The sequence below is a fragment of the Artemia sp. Qi Xiang Cuo genome, chromosome 14, assembly GCF_049724085.1.
Source record: "Artemia sp. Qi Xiang Cuo chromosome 14, ASM4972408v1, whole genome shotgun sequence".
NCBI lineage: Eukaryota > Metazoa > Arthropoda > Branchiopoda > Anostraca > Artemiidae > Artemia > Artemia sp. Qi Xiang Cuo.
This window is the reverse complement of record NC_142807.1, coordinates 6568224-6590157: the sequence shown is the minus strand read 5'-3', so window position 1 is coordinate 6590157 and position 21934 is coordinate 6568224. Positions and strand designations below refer to the sequence as shown.

At 34.9% G+C, this 21934-nt stretch overlaps 1 protein-coding gene across 1 annotated transcript in view; it reads right to left on the bottom strand.

The window, feature by feature from the left end:
* Positions 1 to 21934, bottom strand: part of LOC148944073 (uncharacterized) — a 76424-nt gene that overhangs the window by 42393 nt on the left and 12097 nt on the right. Inside the window, exon 2 of the mRNA XM_089100350.1 lies at positions 2528 to 2688. Coding sequence (XP_088956476.1) covers positions 2528 to 2597 — 70 coding nt within the window. The 5' untranslated portion in view covers positions 2598 to 2688. The remainder of the gene's footprint in view (positions 1 to 2527; positions 2689 to 21934) is intronic.

Genomic DNA, 21934 nt, shown 5'->3' with positions numbered 1-21934 from the left:
ATGTCCTTCAGTGCGCTAAAATATTCAGGAGAATTTCCCGATATTATAGACAATATATTCAACAAAACATTATATCAAACAGTTCGTGGTAACGAACTGTAAGTAAGGAGCGACCCGGCTCAATGGTAAACGAAACTCTAGAAAACGGGTTTTGATACCAATAGATACATAAAAAGAATCAGATTTCAATACTGATTTCAAATATATATCTTTCATCAAGTGTAGCGCTACCCATCAAAAGTTACGCGCCTGAGAAAAGTTGGCTGATTTTCAAAAAAGGAGGAAAGACCCCCCAAAAGTTATAGAACCTTAATGAAAATCACACCATCATATTCAGCGTATCAGAGAACCCTACTGTAGAAGTTTCAAGCACCTATCTACAAAAATGTGGAATTTTGCATTTTTAGCCAGAAGAAAGATCACGGATGCGTGTTTATTTGTTTTTTTTTTTCTCCAGGGGTGATCGTATCGACCCATAGGTCCTAGAATATCGTGGGAGGGCTCATTGGAACGGAAATTGAAAGTTCTAGTGTCCTTTTTAAGTGACTAAAAAAATGGAGGGCAACTAGGCCCCCTCCCACGCTTATTGTTTCCCAAAGTCACCCGATAAAAATTTTGAGATAGCCATTTTGTTCAGCATGGTCGCAAATATGATAAATATGTCTTTAAGGATGACTTAATACCCCGAAGTCCCCAGGGGGAGGGCTAAATGTTATGAACTTTACCCAATCTTAACATATAGTATTGGTTATTGGGAAGTATACAGAAGTTTTCGGGAGGGTTTTTTTTTCCAGTAGTGGGGGGGGGTCGTGGGTTATGTTTGAGGATCTGTCCATGAAGGAAGGTTTCAGGGGGGAAGGGTAATTGCCATGAAGGGGGCGCCGGACTTGCCATCATTATTTATTGGTTATTGGGAAGTATACAGACATTTTCAGGAAGGATTTTTTTCCTGGAGGGGGGGCTAGAGGAGGGGGTTACTCTGGAGAATCTTTCCGTGGAGGATCCGTGGAGGATGCACCAGAAAGAAAAGAAATAACTCAGTCTAGGGTTTAGCAATGAACGCCCACAAGGCAGGGGGTCAAGGCCTGGGTATATCCCAAAACCGCGAGCTTTCGAAAAATCTTTAATTATATAATTCGCTCATGTTTTTTTTTTTTACTTTTTTAACAATGCCCTCCCCGACAAAATACAGACGAACTAGATGCAATCTTTCTCGGTGGCTATTAAACGAAAACCATAACCTGATCTACTTAAGTAGAGGTATAAAATAGTGATCAAAAGTGGTAAATGAATCGTTAAATATCGGTTTTGATTTGCCATATCTTTTTTTTCATCATTGACGTTTTTTATTTATTTTTTGTTTTTTACGGTCAGTTTTTAAACGCAATACAAATAATCTGCAACCTGGAGAAATAGAGACTTTTTAAGACTGAAAATGCAAGGATGGGGCGGTCTTGAAATACAATTATCATGATTGCAGCAAGAGTTGCAACCACAAGTCCACAACCCATGGTAGCTCAGCCAATAAAAAAATTCTTCTTAAATAAGTCTTCAAATATTCACAATCACTATTTGTCACTGATTCAGGAATGATAAGAATTATCCATATCAAACTTAGAAGTAAAAGCAGTGTCAAAAATTAATCCTAAATAAATAGTAAAAATAAATAAAAAGTAAAACCAAAAATAAATCAAATTTCAAAAACCCACCATATTTCGAAATAAAAAACCACTCAACATGATCAAAAACCCTTTAACAAAAGCTTTAAGCCCTCCATCTTAAAAACTGAAAAAATAAATCAAATTTTGACAGGGGGTAACACTAATGCGTTATTATTTCCCTTGGACTAGCAGGGCACTGGAACATCGTTGAGAGCTGTTCAATGGATCATTTGAAAGCCAATGCTCAAATTTACATGCTTTTACGCTTTCATCTTAAAGGCATGAAAAAAAAATCAAAAATAACTATTCATGACGAAATTTAATAACACTAAAAATGTAAGCAACTTTCCAACTTAAGTTCTCTCTGTATATATTTAACACTTTTATTTTGCTTACTATTATTATAAGTCGATTTTGGGAGAGGCATCCCACAGTGAAGAAATGTTACTCTTAAACAACTGTGAGCCAGCAACTTTAAGGGGCCCACAGAGGTGGCTTAGCCCCCTTTAGTTCAAAATGAAATGATGCCACTGCCCAGGGCTACCTCTACTTTGGTGGTAATATATCGTTCATCATACCTGTACACGGAAAAGATTAACTGAAAAATTCTCTACGGGATGGTTACTAGTCTCACAAAACTTAAATATAAAAGCTAATGATCTGAATTTAAATGTGTTTTGCAGCACAAAGAAGCCATTTTTATCACCTCTCAGCTCTTAATCCTTAGATTCAAGAACACATACAGTTAAATTTTTTTTTCTTAGGACCACTTAATGAGCAAGGAGAAAAAGAAGGGACCATTACTTTCTAGAACAAAGTAGCTTTTCTTTTATTTTGTACCAAAAAAGTTAAATGTATAGAATTACCGTTTTTAATGAAAAAATCCTCAGAGACCGTGATGAGATCAGCCATTTTCGAAATTTGTGGCAAGTCCATGAAAGATCTTGGAATTGAGTTAATGCAAATTATGAGAAGTATAATACTATCATTGACATTGCATACGACACAGATTTTAGTCAGGAGAGTCCTAAAATAAAAAAATATTCATAAAACCGTGAAGCTTTATTCATTGTTTTAATGCTTACAACACTACAAAGCGTAGGCCCACTTTTTAATTAGATCCAATATAATATTATGTAATAGCATTGTATTTATCAATTAAAATAAGTAATTACCTTCAAAAAGAATTTAAAAATTCAAATTTAAAATGAAACTCAAGTAATTTAAGAAATAGTTCCGGAAAATAAAGTCTTTAGTTTTTTAATGTCCACTAAAATGTAACAATATTTGTCTAAAATAATTCAGAAAAATCAATTAATTGTTTAGGTTAACCAAGGAGGACAATTAGGTTAACTAAGGTTAAACTGGTGGGACCTCCCACTTATTAAAAGGTCTAAATTAGCCTTCAATTACTTTTTATCCAAATATTGTTTCAGCATCTATGCCAATGTTATAATGAAATCAATTTCTTTTTTTATTAAAACTCTTTAATTATACTTGAATACGATATACTAATGTAGAAAAACTACAAACAATATCCCTATTCAATAGATTTTCTATATACCATGGTTGCAGTGACAGCTGTAACCTAAGACAGAGCAAACAGATATTGAAATAGCCGGACACCCTTTGAAATGGCGTCGATTTTATATAAAAATTAACCAAAAATTTGCCGTCCAACCTTTTCTAATGGTGACACTCTAACCTTTCTTAGCAACCTACTAAAGATAAACCAAACACCATTGTTACTAAATATTTAAAACGCGTTTGGAAACAGAAAATTAATGTCCTTCAGTGCGCTAAAATATTCAGGAGAATTTCCCGATATTATAGACAATATATTCAACAAAACATTATATCAAACAGTTCGTGGTAACGAACTGTAAGTAAGGAGCGACCCGGCTCAATGGTAAACGAAACTCTAGAAAACGGGTTTTGATACCAATAGATACATAAAAAGAATCAGATTTCAATACTGATTTCAAATATATATCTTTCATCAAGTTTAGTGCTACCCATCAAAAGTTACGCGCCTGAGAAAATTTGGCTGATTTTCAAAAAAAGGGGGAAAGACCCCCCAAAAGTCATAGAACCTTAGTGAAATTTACCCCATCATATTCAGCGTATCAAAGAACCATACTGTACAGGTTTCAAGCTCCTATCTACAAAAATGTGGAATTTTGTATTTTTTGCCAGAAGAAAGATCACGGATGCGTGTTTATTTGTTTTTTTGTTTTTTTTCCCCTAAGGGTGATCGTATCGACCCATTGGTCCTAGAATATCGTGGGAGGGCTCGTTGGAACGGAAATTAAAAGTTCTAGTGTCCTTTTTAAGTGACCAAAAAAATGGAGGGCAACTAGGCCCCCTCCCACGCTTATTGTTTCCCAAAGTCACCCGATAAAAAATTTTTTGATAGCCATTTTGTTCAGCATGGTCGAAAATATGTCTTTAAGGATGACTTAATACCCCGAAGTCCCCAGGGGGAGGGCTAAAAGTTATGAACTTTACCCAATGTTAACACATAGTATTGGCTATTGGGAAGTATACAGAAGTTTTCAGGAGGGTTTTTTCTGGTAGTGGCGGGGTGGGGGTCGGCGGTTATGTTTGAGGATCTGTCCATGAAGGAAGTTTTCATGGGGGAAGGGAAATTGCCATGAAGGGGGCGCCGGACTTGCCAGCATTATTTATTGGTTATTGGGAAGTATACAATTATTTTCAGGAAGGATTTTTTTCTGGAGGGGGGGGGGCTAGAGGAGGGGGTTACTCTGGAGAATCTTTCCGTGGAGGATGTTTCTTTGGGGTAAGGAACATTTCTATGAAGGGGGCACCGGATTTCTAAGCATTATTTAAAAAACGATCAGAAATTAAATAAAAAAAACAAGTTTTTTCAACTGAAAGTAAGAAGCAACATTAGAACTTAAAACAAACAGAAATTATAAGGTATGTGAGGAGGTTCTACCCCAAGTCAATACCTCGCTCTTTACGCTACAGTTTTTTTAGTGCTTTCAAAAGAGCTATCTATTCTAATTAAACGGCCTTTGTGATTCAGGGGTTTGTGAATCAATTTTTTTTAACTTTTAAAGTAAAGAGCGTGGTATTGACTAAGGGGAGAACTCCCTCATATACGTAATAACATATATGTAATAAAAAAAAACAATGATAAAAACAAGCGATACGGCTCAATAGTAATCGAAACTTTTAAAAACGGAATTTTGATGTCAATAAATGTATCAAAAGAATGTGTTTATAATGCTGATTCTAAATATATAAATTTTATTAAGTTTAGTATTACTCATCAAAGGCTATGAGTCTGAGAAAATTTACCTGATTTTTGAAAGAGGGGGGAAACATCCTCTACAAGTGAAAGAATTTTAATGAAAATCACACCGTCAGATTCAGCGTATCAGAAAACCCTATTACATAGGTTTCAAGCTCACATCTGCAAAAATCTGCAACTTTGTATTTTTTGCCAGAAAAAAAATAGGCTACGAATATAGAAGTTAGTTACGTAAGTTAATTTGTAAATTACGTCATAACCAAATTTAGAGACATCCATTTAGCAAAAGAAAAGTGAAATTTTTATGCAAATTTTGTTTACTTATTCAATGACGGTGAGCCAAAATGAAAGCTGCATTAACTAAAAAACAATCAGAAATTAAATAAAAGAAACAAGTTTTTTAAACTGAAAGTAAGGAGCGACATTAAAACTTAAAACGAACAGAAATAATTCCGTATATGAAAGGGGCTGTCCCCTCCTCAGCGCCTCGCGCTTTACGCTAAAGTTTGACTCTTTGTCACAACTTAATTTTTTAAAACAATAAAAAACTTTAGCGTAAAGAGCGAAGCGTTGAGGAGGGGACAGCCCCTTTCATATACGGAATAATTTCTGTTAATTTTAAGTATTAATGTCGCTCCTTACTTTCAGTTTAAAAAACTTTTTTATTTAATTTTGTTTTTTTTATTTAATTTTTATATTGAGCCTTACGATATGAGCATTAAGATAAGAGACTGAACCCATCATTCAGCCAAGGCAAACATGTAATAAAAGTATTTCGTTTGGAAGAGGTAATTCATAGAATACTATATATTATTATATTAACTTATAATTTCTTTAACCCAGTGGCCTGACATAACATAAAGAAAGAAAAACGAGTAAAAATGGGGTTTTTGAAGGTCAAATGATGTCCCTAAGGCCAAGGGCTTGTCTCTTAGGTCTCAAAGGGTGTCTGCAAGAAATGCAATGATTAAAATCCGAAATCAGGTGACACAGTTCTCCAACTTATTTAATTGCTGATTCGTTTTGTTTTTGAGTGAATGAATTGTTTTCTTTTCTTTTATTTCTCAGTTGTTCGCTAGTATCCGTCGATGGCAATTCATAATTTTTTGGATTTTGTGCAAATCGCGGATATTGGCGAATGACTCGCTTTTGTGGTTGTTAGGTATTTGGTTTTAATTCTTGTCAATTTTCGCTTTTATTGAGTTTTATTCATCTTTTAAGTTTTTGGTTTTTTCTTTCGTTTTTTGGTTCTTTTCACATTGACTTTCCGCGTTTGTTTTTTGTTTCTTTCTTCGGCACTTTCCTTGGATACATTATTTCGTTTCGCGCTTAAGAAGAGAGGCGTTTGTCCTCTCGAAATATTCGGTTTGTTGTGTTTTTTCAGTATTTTCATTTGGCCTTTAAAAACCACATTTTTGCTCGTTTTCTTTCTTTATGTTATGTATCTAAATCCTAAAATTTGAACCATATATATTTACATGGTCGAAAACCAATAACCAGAGCAACCTTCGGTCCAACTTTCTTAATGTTACCACTTTAAACCTCTTTAGAAGCCTATTAAAGACAAACCACAGCCCATTGCAACCAAAAAGTTTAAAAACACACTTTGAAAAAAAGTTGTCACTCGTTTTTTTTAAATAAACTGCTCATTTCGGTACATTTTTGGCGCCTCTGTCACATTGCCCCCCCCCCCGATTTTGCAACTCTGAGCAACTGAGCCCAGACGTGGACGACCTGCTTTCCGTTTAGCCCTTGACGGTTGCCCGAAAAGAACAATCTTCGACAATCTGTCCTCCTTTATCCGCACAACGTGCCCAAGCCACCTCAACCTTTCTTTCATTATAGCACTAGAGAGTGGTAGTGAACCACATTTTTCGTACAGCCTATTGTTTGAAATACGGTCAGTCAGCCGGGTACCCCGAACAATCCTTAAGCAATTTCTCTAGAAAACATCTAGTAAATCTTCATCCGCTTTTCGGAGCGCCCATGTTTTAGAGCCATATTTGACCACTGTCATTAATGTAGCTTCTAATATTCTAATCTTGGTTTACAGACTTATCTTCCAATTCTTCCAAACTTTTTTTAACTGTGAAAAAACACCCCGAGCCTTGCATATTCTAATTTTAACATCTTCACTGCTCCCATCATCTTTACTAATAATACTACCAAGGTAAGTGAAGCTGCCCACCTGATCAATCTTATCATTACCCAACGTCACCTTTTCATCTTCACTCATTCCTAGCCTTAGTGACTTAGTCTTCTTAATATTAATTTTCAAACCTAATCTAGCACGCTGAACTCGCAAAACCTCTAAAAGTTCATTCATTTTGCTCACACTTTCATCAAGGTTGCTTAAATCATCAGCATAATCTACGTCCAGGAGACTTTTTCCTCCTATTTGATTCCGTGGTCTCCCATTGTCTTCCCTGAGCTCCTTAAGACAAGTCCATCAAAATAATCCATATAAAGGGGGATAGAACACAACCCTGCTTAACTCCTGATTTAATACAAAACCGGCTGTTATCATCATTTCCTCCTTTAACCGCAGCAAAATATAGAATATAAATAAAATAAATAATGAATAATAAATTTCAAATAAAAAGATCAGCAACTTCTGCATGTAGGACATGCATAACCAAGCTTTAAAGGAGACTGTAAATTGCCATGCTTGGCAGGTAAAGTTAAATAAATATAAATACCCCACTTTAATTTTCTTTTTTTCTTAAATTGCGTGCCTTTGTATTTTTATGTAAAGAAATGTAATTTCAGAAACTAAGGAACTTATCTATTTATTTCAAACAAAAGGAAATAGTGGATAAAAAGCAAATAAAATCAGAATCACGTGGAACATCAGTTTTCAACCGTTTACCACATATTATGAACTAAAAATTGATAGAAAAAATTAATATATAGAGAAAATTTATCTTATCTCTCTATAAAGAAAAAATCTAAAATATCTTAATTTTGACAAAAAGGTCACGAGTCTTGACTAGACTTTATTCACCAAATACACTATACATATATTATTACAAAGGAGACAGAAAGGCATTTCGATACGTCTCCCTTAGCAATTAAGAAAACAGAAATTACACTTCAATAGCTCTCAGGGAGCACAGAGGAAAAGAATTCAAGAAGGAAAGCAAGAAAGAAATATAAGAAAAAAACGAAAGAAAAAATGACTCGCGGAGATAGGGATGGAATTTACAAAACAAAAAATAAAGAAATCAATAATACATTCAATCTCCGATATTTTTGGCGGAAAGGACTAACTCTTTCGATTTCTTTTTCTGTATTTAGAGTGATGGTGATTCACTTGCTGCATCAAATAACTTATATGTTTTGGGCAATCTGGGGAAGATGATATCTTAAACTGAGGTTTTACCTCTTATTTTTAGCACATTGGAAAAGAAATTTATTCCTACCTTGGTCATGCTTATTTTCAACCAAAAGTTTCATGCTATGGAAAAAATAATCTCTGTTTGGATTTTTGAAAACTATATGCCCAAACTAAGGGGAAAATTTGTTGCAAATCAAGAATATCCAGAAATAAAAAAGATGTTTCAGTTTCAAACAAATTTTCTGTCTTCCTAGGGTGTGTTAAAAATGGTCCAAGATTCCTATTGATTTATATTGAACAATTTGGAGTCCTCATAAATGTGAAAGGAAAGTCAATACCCAAACTACTACTACTAACAACTGAACGCGGCACGAAGCGGCCTGAAGCCAATACAGCTACGCACGCTCCTTCTCCATCCCAACCTATTCAAAGCCTCCTTTTTTACGCCCTCCCAGGAAGTTTCTATTTCCTTTAAATCTTTCTTCATGACATCCTCCCACCCAAGACGAGGACGAACTGCTTTCAGTTTAGCCCTAGACGTTTGGCCGAAAAAGACAATCTTCGGTAATCTGTCATCCTTCGTCCGCAGAACGTGCCCTAGCCATCTCAACCTTTCTTTCATTATAGCCCTAGAAAGCGGGATTGAAACACCTTTTTGTAGAGCCTACTGTTTGAAATACTGTCAGTCAGCTGGGTACCCAGAACAATCCGTAGGCAATTTCTCTGGAAAACATTTAACAAATCTCCATCCACTTTTTGGATATTTGACCACTGTCATCATTAGCTATAGCTTCCAATATTCTAATCTTAGTTATCAGACTTTTCTTCCAAGCTTTATTTAACTGTGAAAAAACACCCTGAGCCTTGGTTATTCTACTTTTAAAATCTTCACTGCTCCCACCGTCTTTACTACTAATGCTACCAAGGTAAATGAAGCTACCCATCTGATCAATCTTTTCGTTACCCAATGTCACTTTTACATCTTCACTTATTCCTAGCCTTAGTGACTTAGTCTTCTTAACATTAATTTTCAAACCTATCATAGCACCCTGAACTCGCAAAACCTCTAAAAGTTCACTCATTTTGCTTACCCTTTCATCTAGGATGCTTAAATCATCAGCATAATCAAATTCCAGAAGAGTTTTTCCTCTCCATTTGATTCCGTGGTCTCCCAATGTCTTTCCTGTGCTCCTTAAGACAAAATCCATCAAAACAATCCATATAAAGGGGGATAGAACACAACCCTGCTTAACTCCTGATTTGATACAAAATCAGATTTGAACAAAACCAGTTTGATACATAAACTCATTTCCTACCCAAAACACAGCAGTGTCATTCTCGTACATAGCAATAATCACTTTAATATATTTGTCTGGTATACCATACAAGGATAAGACCTTTGCTAAACTTCTTCTATGAACAGAATCAAATATAGAACAAAACCTTAATTAACTCCTGATTTAATACAAAACCAGCTACTAACCTCATTTCCTACATTAACCGCAGCAGTGTTTCCTACATCACTTTAATGTACTTGTCTGGTATACTATGCAAGAAAAAACCTTTGCTTAAGCTCTTCTATCAACAAAATCAATCGCTTGCTCATAATCTATAAAACTGAGGACCAAAGGCATTTGACAACTCAGGCACTTCTAGATTATTAACCTAAGAGTGAAAATATGGTCAACACATCCTCTACCTTTTCTAAAACCACAATGTTCTTCTCTTAAAACTTTGTCTAAAGCATCTCTCGGTCTAAAAAGTATCATATTACTAAGTAATTTGCTTGCTACAGAGATCAAACTAATGCCTCGATAACTACCACACTCACTCTTATAGTGGTTTAATTAGGATTTTCCTAAAATCGTTAGGTACTTCCCCTTTTTCAAAAATCATATTCATAATCTTCAGTAACTTTTTTGTAACCTTAAGGCTACCACATTTAAGAAACTCATTTACCACACTATCAGCACCTGGGGCTTTATTATGTTTTAATCCTTTTAGTACTGTCGTTAATATTTACACACAAAAAAACTTACATCACGTACAAGGAATCACAAACTTTTTCATTTTCCTCTATATCTTTTCCTGCAACTCTTTCTCGGTTTAGCACATTCTCAAAATGTTCTGTCCATTACTCTTAACTCTTTCCTTATCATTAATTGTGGACCCGTTCCTATCTTTATCTGGGACAAGTTTGGATTGACTACTTCCTCTCAATTTATTAACATGCCAGTACAATATTTTACTATTTTTGCGTCTAGCTGCATCTTCTAGATCCTCGGTAATTTTATCCATGGCCTCCACATCACACCTCCTCAGTTCATATTCTAATGCTATCTCCACTTTCTTCACATTCCTTTTGTTTTCATATGATCTATCATTCAGATGATTCTTGTACAAGCTCCTACTCCTCTCTATTAAACAAAGCTTTTTCAATAATATTCCTAGCTTCAGTCCTAACTTTCTTCCCTAAGACAACATCAGCAACATCACAAATTGTTTTTGTAAAATTATTCCAACCATCTTCCACAATGTCAAATTTTAAACTCTCAAAATTAGTATTCAACTGTTCCTGGAAAGTTTCTCTTGAATTCTCATCCTGGAGTCTACCAGAATCATAACTTCCCGGGATGTAGTTACCCTTCCGAAATTTCACGCTCGAGCAATATTGAAAATAGCATTCAACTAATGAAAAATATAAAGTCATCATAACCTGGTATGGAAACAAAAACTTTAAACTATGCAAACAACCAAGGTTCTTGGACACTGTTACCACGTGTTTACTAATACGTGCTTTAAACAACAAAGCCAAATCCATATAAATATCTAAATACATTCACTCTTTTTATGGAAGAAATCCCAATATTAATAGTTTAAAACGAGGAACGCCTCAATTACCTCGAACTTCTCCCAAAAACAATAAATTACGACTTCTCTAAGTTAGGCATTAGTCGATTAGCATGAAACCAAGAATTTACATTCAAAGCAACAGTTTCGAGGGACAATCGTAGGCTCTCTTCATTACTCACTTTCAAACTAATTGCTGTGTCGTTCACAAACAATATCAGTAATTCTTCTTCCAAAGGCATGCAATTTGGAAGATCATTTATATAAACTCAAAAAGTACCGGCCCCAATGCCGAGCCCTATATTTTCTAGACGATTCGTCTAACTTGGACAAATTTTTTTTCAGATAAATACAATCTCACTAAGTCAAGAGCTATTCCACGAATTCCTATATTTCTCAACTTATCAAGAAGAATTGCAAGGTCCATTGCATAAAAAGCTTTTTTAATGTAAAAAAACATATTTACCGACAGATTATTGTGATTCATAGCCTCTGATAAGAAATGATGTAAAGCAACTACTGCTTGCTCTGTTGATCTACCTCTCAAGAAACCGAAATAATTGGGCGAAAAAAAAATATTATTTACAAGAAATGAAGTAAATCAGGGCTGCCACAGGTTCAAGTGGTGAAATATAGGGACTTTGGGACCTCTTTTTCGGCAAAAAATGGCCCCTGTAGGGACCATTCTGGACGCAAAATGGACCCCAAAACTCAGTTTTCAGAAAGCTTTTGAAAGAAAAACCAGTGAGAAAACAGCAAATGACATTTGACTAAGAAAAGAAATGGGAATATTTGCAGGTATTTCTCCATGATCAGTGGTCAAGTGATAATTAACAAACCGACCACTGGGGAATAATCATATCATGGGAGGAGCTTTTTTCTTCTTTTTTCTGAACACTTTATTTCTAATACAAATATCAAACACAAAAATATGATGAAAGAGATAAGGGTACTGTAAAAAGAACACACAAGCTATTTGTTTCCACATTTTTGCACTGCCTTCTACTGAAACAGAGATGTGATCATTAACTGTTTATTTGACTCTAACTGTTGCTGGTTCTTTTAGTCCCATCTATCCCAGCCTGCACTAGCTGTATTTCGACCACATCCTTCTTTTCAGCGCCTTTTTTCAGCCAGTTATGAGTTTCCTTCAGTAACTTGTCTGCGGCCTATTCCTTGGAACCAAACGCTTCTTTTTCATTTTTCTTTGAGAGATTCTTCAAGAGTCTTTATTGTCTGTCCTTTCAAAGAGGTTTCAGCGAGCTGCTGCTCTCTCAGCCATTCTCTTGCCTCCAAATCCTGCCGTTCTTTCTCAGTATTTTCTTTACAGGCTTTTTCCTGCTGTAACTCTTGTAACAAATCATAACTCTTTCTAGCGGATTTGGCTAGTTTTATTAAGTCTTCAGTGACAGCAACATTTTACGAACGTCCTCAAAATCACAGACAGTTTTGCATTCAAAGTTCACTCATTCAACAAAGCTTTTTCTTCGCTGAGAACTCGCACGAAAAGGGAGAAACCCCACTCAATGCTGGCAGAACCGTGTGAAGTGGTCAAAGCATTTTTCTACAACTCATACAGGTTTGAAAATTTTCCTCCCTGGATCATGGTGTTCCACTTGTAGTCGATTTTTCCCGGCTCCAGTGGAAGTCCGGATAACTGGAATAGCTTAAACTCGTCAACTAACATGTTCTTTTGCGGCACGATGGGTACCTTCCTAGCAATATATAATAAACTGTAAGAAGAAACTGGCTTTGAAACTTCATCGGGATAGAGAAAAGTTAATGCTTTCAACAACTGCTTTCTGCCAACTTTATCAAGGATCTTCTTCCGGAAATATGGCCCAAGAGCTTTGGTTAAAAATAAGCGAACTTAGCTTGTCCTAAGGAAAAGTGTAGCATCTAGGTGCGAGGGCAGTTTGACGGGTTCGCCGCTCTCCATGGAAGATGCTGCCGAGAGATGAAGCTGATTTGGCGTTAGCTTTATGGTAGCATTCTTCTTATGTTTAGCAGTTCTGGCGTTCTGCAGTAAAGTGTAGGAACCGTTATGACAGACAAGCAATATATTGCAGATAGAACATTAGAAAGAGAACAGATCTCCCGGAACGGCTCTACGCCACTCTTTCATTCGGTGTCCTGTTGCATCCTTCTCTTCCAACCAAATCTCCCCAAATTTGCACTTTCTCATGCTAATTCCAACGGAAACTTCAAACCTTAAACTTTAAGAAAAGAAAAAAGTTAGTAGAGCAATATATAAGATATCACCAAAAATGCATTCAAGTAAAAAAGGGTGCTAAGAAGAAGTCTAATAGTTCAATAAATGTATGTAAAAACAAAATCACGCAAGAAGCCTGGTTTCAACACTGCCTCCTTCATATTTCGTACTTAAAGCCATTCTCTTTTTTTTCTCTGTGTGCAACAAAGTGACATCCGGAAAAGAGTTTTCTAAGTAATTACGCCAACCAAACCCTGTTGCCTCCTAGTGTATTGACACCAGAGGCAAAAGGGGTCCCTCCTTTTCGTATCTGTCTGCTATGTCCAGACTGTTATCTGCTATGTCCTATGTAAAAACAAGTTTTGTCGTTTTTAGACAAACCAAAAGTTGTTCCAATAATCTGAATCGAAACAAAAATATTGTATACGCACCGATATTGGTAGCCTTCAGGACACTGAGCTTTAACCAAAAGCAAGAAAAGAAACTTTAGAGACCTTTATCAACTCGAAGGACCAATAGGGACCTTCACACTATTTTACGGACTTTGTGGGAGCCCTGGTAAACGTAATCTTCAATATAATTTCAAAACTTCAGAATTATGTGATGAAATTGTAATAGACCTAAAATTGCTTGGATTACCTTTATTATCTTATTTTAAAAACCAGTAAATGTTTTAGCTATTTTAAGAAAAACTGGGAAAAATGTATTCTTCAATCAAGAACATCCACACCCAGTCGAAAATCCGTTTTTCACACTACTAATAGCTTTTTGGTAAGGAAAATTCATTATTCTGCAAAATCGATCCGTTTTCCACAAAATACAATATGCCTTAACTGTGGGTTATACTAAGAGTAGTCATTTAGATCATCCTCTACTTCTTGCATCTTAATGTGAACTTTGGCATAGTATTTTGTGACTCACTAAATATTTCTTCTAAATTCAAGTTTCTAAATTGTTTGTAAAACTTTTTAGAGAGGAAGTGACGTAATATAAAAGGCCAAGCCGATTCAAAAAATGGCAATGCAATTTGACAAAGCAAACAGCAACCTCCAAATGAACCACCTTTGTAGGCTGCTCTTTCCTTGGGAAAACTGACGATTCAACAGTGAATACATACAACCCTGAATGCTTACTGCATCTTTATAGTTTTGTACTGGGTTTTTCACCAGAGTTTGCTTGTGTTGAAGATTGCAATGGCGTTGTTCTTCTAACGTTATATTTTTTTCTACTTCACTGTCATTTTTGATTTACTGTTATTCTCGAAGTTGTTGGTATTCTAATAGCACAATTCTTTGCTCTTCACTTTCATTTTTGAGGCTCTCTGATATTTGCTTTTGAGTGACTGCTGACTGCACAATTCTTTGCTCTCCATTGTCGTTTTTGACCAATTCTGATTTTCACTGTTGCGTGTAATTCTCACAGCTAAATAATTTCTTAGACCACACTGCTTTTCCATTAAAAACAAAAAAATTTTTAAAAAAGAAAAACGGGTTTTAATTTTCTATAAAGCAGTGAACTACAAAACAATTAAATATGCACAAAAGCTCCGAATATTTCGGCCCCACATCCGGGAGCCTTTCTCAACGGAAAAAAATAAATAAATAAATAAAAAAAAAACAAAAAAAAACAACTTAACTTACATCACAATAAAACATACTAAACACATAAAGAGAACGAAAAAAAAACGAAAGAAAAATATAAATAAGTAAGAAACAAAACACACATATTAATTAAACACGTCCATGCACTGAATGTCTATAATGATTCAATTCGCCTCCTCCCACTATATAAATGGAAATATATTAAATAAACACGTCCATGCACTAAATGTCTATACTGATTCGAGTCGCCAACTCGCCATCATGTCTATAGACATTCAGTGCATGGACGTGTTTATTTAATATATTTCCATTTATATAGTGGGAGGAGGCCAGTTGAAGCATTATAGACATTCAGTGCATGGAAGTGTTTAATTAATATGTGAGTTTTGTTTCTTATTTATTTATATTTTTTTTTCGTTCTCTTTATGTGTTTAGTATGTTTTATTGTGATGTAAGTTAAGTTGTTTTTTTTTTGTTTTTTTTTTATTTATTTATTTATTTTTTTTCCGTTGAGAAAGGATCCCGGATGTGGGGCCGAAATATTCGGAGCTTTTGTGAATAATTAATTGTTTTGTATTTCACTGCTTTGTAGAAAATTAAAACCCGTTTTTCGTGTTTAAAAATTTTTTTGTTTTAATTCTCACTGCTACTTATCTTCTAACGACATGTTTCCTTGTCTTCGCTTTTATCTATCTCAAAAATCTGTCTAGGCCTACATAGGTCTCGAAAGGTATGCATAAAGTTCCAAAGCTGCCAATAGCAGTACTAGACAAAATTCCAAAACCTACACACACTTTAGCAGGATAATTTGTGTTTTGACTGCTTTGCTTTGAAAAAAACAAGTATTTTTACCTGTGAATATTTGCAGAATGAACGGTTTTTATTTTATGTGGGTACTGATATTTTAGGCTTTGTGAGACTTTCTTGATGAAAATTCTACAATTAAAATTGATGTAAAAGAATACCAATTTTCTCATAGAAATAGAGCCCAGCAAAAACATGGTGGTTTACCTGTTTTAATTAGAAATCATATTCCTGCACAAATGAGAAATGATTTTCAACAGTTTAATTTTGAAATGAATTTTGAATGTCGCGTAGGGTAAAGGTACTGATGATTCGACAGTACAATACTGAAACCACTGTCGAATTTTTCTTCAAAACAGGATAACTCTGCTTAGTTGTGACCTGGAACACCATCTCTTTAAGCCTTTATTATATTTTGACAATTCGAAACGTGGACAATATATCCAATACACCCAGATAAGAAAAAAATATTCAATTCAATCAGTTTCCTGTTTTCGACACAAAATGAGCTCCCGATAATTTTTTAGCAATGTAATGTTCAAACTGTCATTACTTGGTTATTTTTCAGCAAAAAAAAAAGTTTGGATATGCACCAATGCATCAAGATACATCCGATCATATCTAAAATGTAGCTATATTGGCTTTTTCTTGATAAAATTAAGTTAAAATGGCAGCTAATATTATATTGACAAAATTATGTTCCAAGTGTCGAAAATTCTTGTCTGTAGTAGTGGAATACCAGACCGATTAAAAATGTTCATTCAGCCGAATTAAAACGTAGATATTGACTTCTATTACGAGATTCATTTCTTTTGAGAATATCTTGTAGTAACCTTGTAAAAATTGTCGACAGACAGAAATAGATCCTGTCAAAATATAGGCGACTCAGTCAAAACTTAACTGAACATATAAAACAGATGAGAAACAATTGGTGTCGAAATTCAAGGGTCCTCTGACGAAAACATAGTTGTCGAATTTACGGGTACTTTCTCAACACCAAGAGGTTTTGACGGTTATTATTTGTAATAATATTTCACATGAAAAAACATTTTAAAAAGGTATTTTTTAATTGTAGTTTTACTTGTTCGATGCTAGATTATTCCATCATCTGAGGAACTGCCACTTGGCCTTATGCTATGATCATATTTTTAAGCATTCAACTTGGTTGATCACACCACCCTAGTTCCTTTATCACTGAACAAATTTGAAGTACATCATCTCTTAGTAAATTTTATTCATGTTTTTCTTTCGTATATATCCCAAGCTGTAAAATACAAAATATTCTCTCTAAACCCCTCCCTAATAAGCGTGGAATTCCTATTCCACCCCATTCCACCCAAAATGCTAATGAAATATGTTAAACTCCTTGGTCTCACAAACTTCTAATAACCTTAAGCAGGAAATGCATATTTCAAGAATTCTAGACTTTCCAGACAAAGGATCATCGAAACTAAAATTGTTTTAAGTGGATTAAGTTAGACTTAAAGTGTTTAAATTTTGATTAACTTTAAAATGGCCAAATGTTGACAACACTTTAACTGTGAACAACAAAGAAATCTTTGAAGGACCATTAAAGCTGAGAGAAAGTGGGCCATTCCAGATAGCGTTTTAAAAAGACCTATTCTACACTATTATATTGTAGAGACCTAGGTTGCACAATTACACTCCACATGATTATCCAATTTCGTCCCTAAACTTGATGCAATTTTTTTGTTTTTTGCTTCCACTATCTGAATAGAATTTAATACATTTACACATTTAAAAAAGTTGAAGAGAAACAAAGAAATAAAGTAAAAAGAACAGGTATGTTGAATCCACCAGGATCCACTCATAAGTATTCCCCAAGTATTTCGACATTTGTCGAATTGTGTTCCAACTTTCGTCAAAAACAGGAAACTTTTTTGTTCTGTTTGATTTGTAGGTGAAAACCCTCCAATTTAAGAAAATCAGAGTTTTGTACCCTTTTCTGAAAAAACTTCAAATTTCTAATCAAACAGTTAGATTTGTATATATTTTTCTTACATACTGAAACCCTTTTCAAATCAAAAAGTCTTTAAATTAAGCCTTCTGGAGTAGAAAAAGTGTTTTTTTTTTCAAAAACTGTCAATCATTGGTACCGTTACCTGGTAAAGGCACCAATGATTCGACAATGCAATTTTGGAACCAGTGCCAAATTTTCCTTCAAAACAGGATAACTCTGCTTAGTGGGGACTTGGACCACCATCTCTTGAATCCTTGGTTATATTTTGACAAATCAAAACGTGGACACTATATCCAATAAACCCAGATATGAAAAGAATATTCAATTCTATCAGTTTCCTAATTTCGACAAAAAATGAGCTCCCAACAATTTTTTGGCTATGTAATGTTCAAACTGTGATTACTTTGTTACTTTTTTGCAAAAAAAAGTTGGGATCAGCACCAATGCATCAAGATACATCTTATCTTCTCTAAAATGTAGCCATATTGTTTATTCACAGTGTTCACAGTGTTCACAGTGTTCACAGTTCACAGTGTTTATTCTGCTCCTGGTAGATTAACTTTGGAAGTCATAATATTAGAGAATAGCTATCAAGCAGTGCAAATATAAATAAATATGACATCCGATATTTAGAAGCGATTGAGCCATCCAATATTACGAAGCAATTGAGGTGGGGAGAGAAAAGTAAGCAGAAGAGGGGTGGAGTTGTTAGCAAGAGCCATGGTACCCGCTGGGCTTGCCTCTTAAATTGCAGGGACAAGGTAGACAGCCTTCAACGCTTCCCTTACTTCTTTTGCAAGGAAACCACCAGAAAAATATTGAGTGAATTAAAATGGTTACTGGTGCGATTACTTAATTTCCAAAACGTTTACCATTCTTTTGGATTTGGAAGGTCCTATTCTAACCGCCGTACTCCTTTGAGTACAACAATTATTTTTTCACCTATGATTCCTCCTTAATTAGTTCAACATTCATTTAGCATTTGAACGAGCAAGACGTGTTGTGAGCGCGCTATAACTGTTTATCATTCCCAGAGGAAATGAAAAAAATTTGCATTATTGTCTGGCGCTGAATTTTGTTCAGCAAAACGTTCAGAAAGGAATTGATGATGAGGTGATTAAGAAGTTTGGCGCGGAGTTTTTTAACGTTGATGATATTGTGAAGGCAAAGAAATGGCTTGGGTCCAAGGTATATCCAGAAGCTTTATTTCAGAAGCAAACTGGATCAAAAGCGTCACAGAGCCATCTAGGTGATATTCTGGAGTTTATCAAGAATGGTGATACAGACGATTTCGAAATCCCAGTAATTGTTATTCTAAGCCCCAATTAAGTGCCATCAATACCAACCACAGCTTATTCTGCTCTTTTTTAGAGAGTGAATCAGCTACATGTCCAGTTAAAGAAAATCTCCAACCAGTTTGAGGCACCATTTCCCGCCACTACCACAGTCTGGAGCCAGCCCCTCGAAACCAGCCAATAACTACTCTACTATTGTTGTCTCTAAATTCCCACCATCTATTAGTGATCCAACAAACCATAAGGACTTTATCGACCAACTAAGTGGTCATGATTTGATTGCTAGTGTTTGGCCGTTGGGAGATAAACTTTTTGTGAATATTGAGAGATCTGTAGCCTCTGATTTCTGTGAGTCTGTTGTTTCAGGTGCTGGCATGAAGATTTTGAAGAAGCGGTAACTCGGAATAGTAAAAGGAATCCTGCTGTCATTTAATTCTAGTGAATTCAAAATGCACTCAGGAGTCGAGGTAGCAAGTCTATTTGGGTCGTCCCAAACTATCAAGTTAGTTTTTTTGGACTTGTTTGGTAAAAGTGACGCGATAAAAAATGGTGTGAAAATCGGATACGATATTTTCAGTGTTTATGACTTTATAAGTGCACCGTGTTATTGCTTTAAGTGCAGGTCTCCTGATCACACTCTAAATGAATGCAACAGTCAAGTGGAAGAATGTACGCGCTGTGCTGGCAATCACTCTTCTTTGAAAGATGCACCCTGTACTAACAGCGCTAATTGTGCGAACTGCAGCGGGTACACACTTCGTGTAGACTATTGTTTCCAGTGCTCAAATCTTATATTGCGCCTGGTGTGAAAAAATGATGTTGCAACAGTTCTCGGTTATATCGTACATTATAAACGGAACGCATAGGAAAGAGCACATCATTGACAAACTTTTGTACAAACACGATATCGTCTGTGTTCAATAGCATCTTTTATCATAGCTAATACCAATCTGCTGAAACGATAAATAAAAGTTCAAATAGGGATAAAATCCTTTTAATAGACAGTGATGATAGAAATTCACAAAAATACTAGATATTTCGGTCACATATACAGTGACCGTCATCAGTAGTAAAACTAAAATAAAACAATTTAAATCAAAAGTTCATATACTAAATCAAATAACACTACATATTGTTTGAATCTCTAATTCTTTTCAAAGCAAAGGCGGAAGCTATTCTCTTTGACCTTCTTTGATTCGGTTCATTAGCGTTCAATGATATAACATTTGGACAAAGGTCAACTACATTTGGTGAATTGAACTTTACTCTTTCAGATTTTAATAAATTATCATAGATAGAGTTCAGCCCATATTCACCTGTATCACGATTCAAAGCAATATTCTTGAATAAGATTTTCTTTATTTCAAGAATTTCACGAAAATTTTGCTTTAAACCCCGATCCCTAGAAATCAAAGAGACATTCTCGAACAAAATAAAATGGTCTGCAAAATTAAAAATATGTTCTGAAAGGGCTGAAGTGAAATCTTCAGACTTAGAAACTTGCTTTAAAGCCGAAGAAATAGAATCTTTGTGTTATAATAATCTCATTTCCAAACTCTGGTTAGTACGTCCCACATATGAGCTTCCACAAGTATATTGGATCTGATAAACCCCACTTTGCTTCTCCAATGAAGTTTGACCCTTCCCAGAATTCAGAAAACTATCCAAAGTATTATTACTCTTTAAAGCTACCCTTAGACCATTGCTTTGTAAAATTCTTTTAAGTTTTTCACTTAGCCCGGGTACATATGGTAAGGAACAAAAAATGTCCTTCTCCCGAGTTGTCTCTAAGACTTCCTTAGAAATCTCTAGAAATCTTTTTCTTCTTTTTGAAAAAGTCTGGTTAATTAACCACTCTGGATACATGTTACTGAATAGTAATTTCCTTAGAACAGACAACTCCTCCTCAACAAATTTTGGCGAGCAAATATTAAAGATCTGATCAGTTAAAGAAATGATCAAACCAATTTTTACTTGGCGAGCGTGACCGGAACTATAAGACAAAAATCTATGGTTATTTGTCGGTTTTCTTTAAATTTTAAAATCCAGACTATTTTGATTTTTCAAAAGAAGAACAAGGAAATCTAGGAAAGGAAGTTTCCCATTCTCTTCCAATTCAACAGTAAACTTTAAATCCCCTCCCAAACAATTAAGATGTTCCAAAAATCCTTTTAATTGCTCCTCCCCATAATCCCATACTGAACTAATGTCATCCATATACCGGCCCCACAAAATATGTTTTAAAAAATATGAATCTAACGCAATTGTTTCAATATTCTCCACAAAAATATTAGTTAATAATGGGGATAAAGGGACCCCCACAGGCAAACCATTTACTTGTTCAAAAAACTCTCCTCTGAATTGAAAAAAATAAGAGAACTTATTGCACAACCTTACTAAATTCATAATTATAGAAACTTCCAAATCTGTTTTGCCACTGATCAAATCCAAATTTCTTAACAGCTTTCCTTCTAGAAGATTTTCGGCTACTTTTACATCAATATTTGTGTATATTAATACAATGTCGAAGCTTGAAAGCAAAGAATTCGAAGAAATTTCTACTGTTTTCAGTTTTTCAACCAAATTCGAAGAATTATTAATAAACGAAATTTGTGTAGACAAAAGTGGTTTACAGATTGACACTACCCATTTGCTAAACACACTTGTTGGTGACCTTGCATTTTAAACAATTTTGTATTTGACAAGCTTTTAATAATTGTTTATTTTATTAGTGGCAAAACAGATTTGGAAGATTCTGTAATTATGTATTTAGTAAGGTTGTGCAATAAGTTCTCTTATTTTTTTCAATTCAGAGGGTAGTATCTCGAACAAGTAAATGGTTTACCTATGGGGGCCCCTTTATCCCCTTTATTAGCTATTATTTTTGTGGAGAATATTGAAACAATTGTGTTAGAT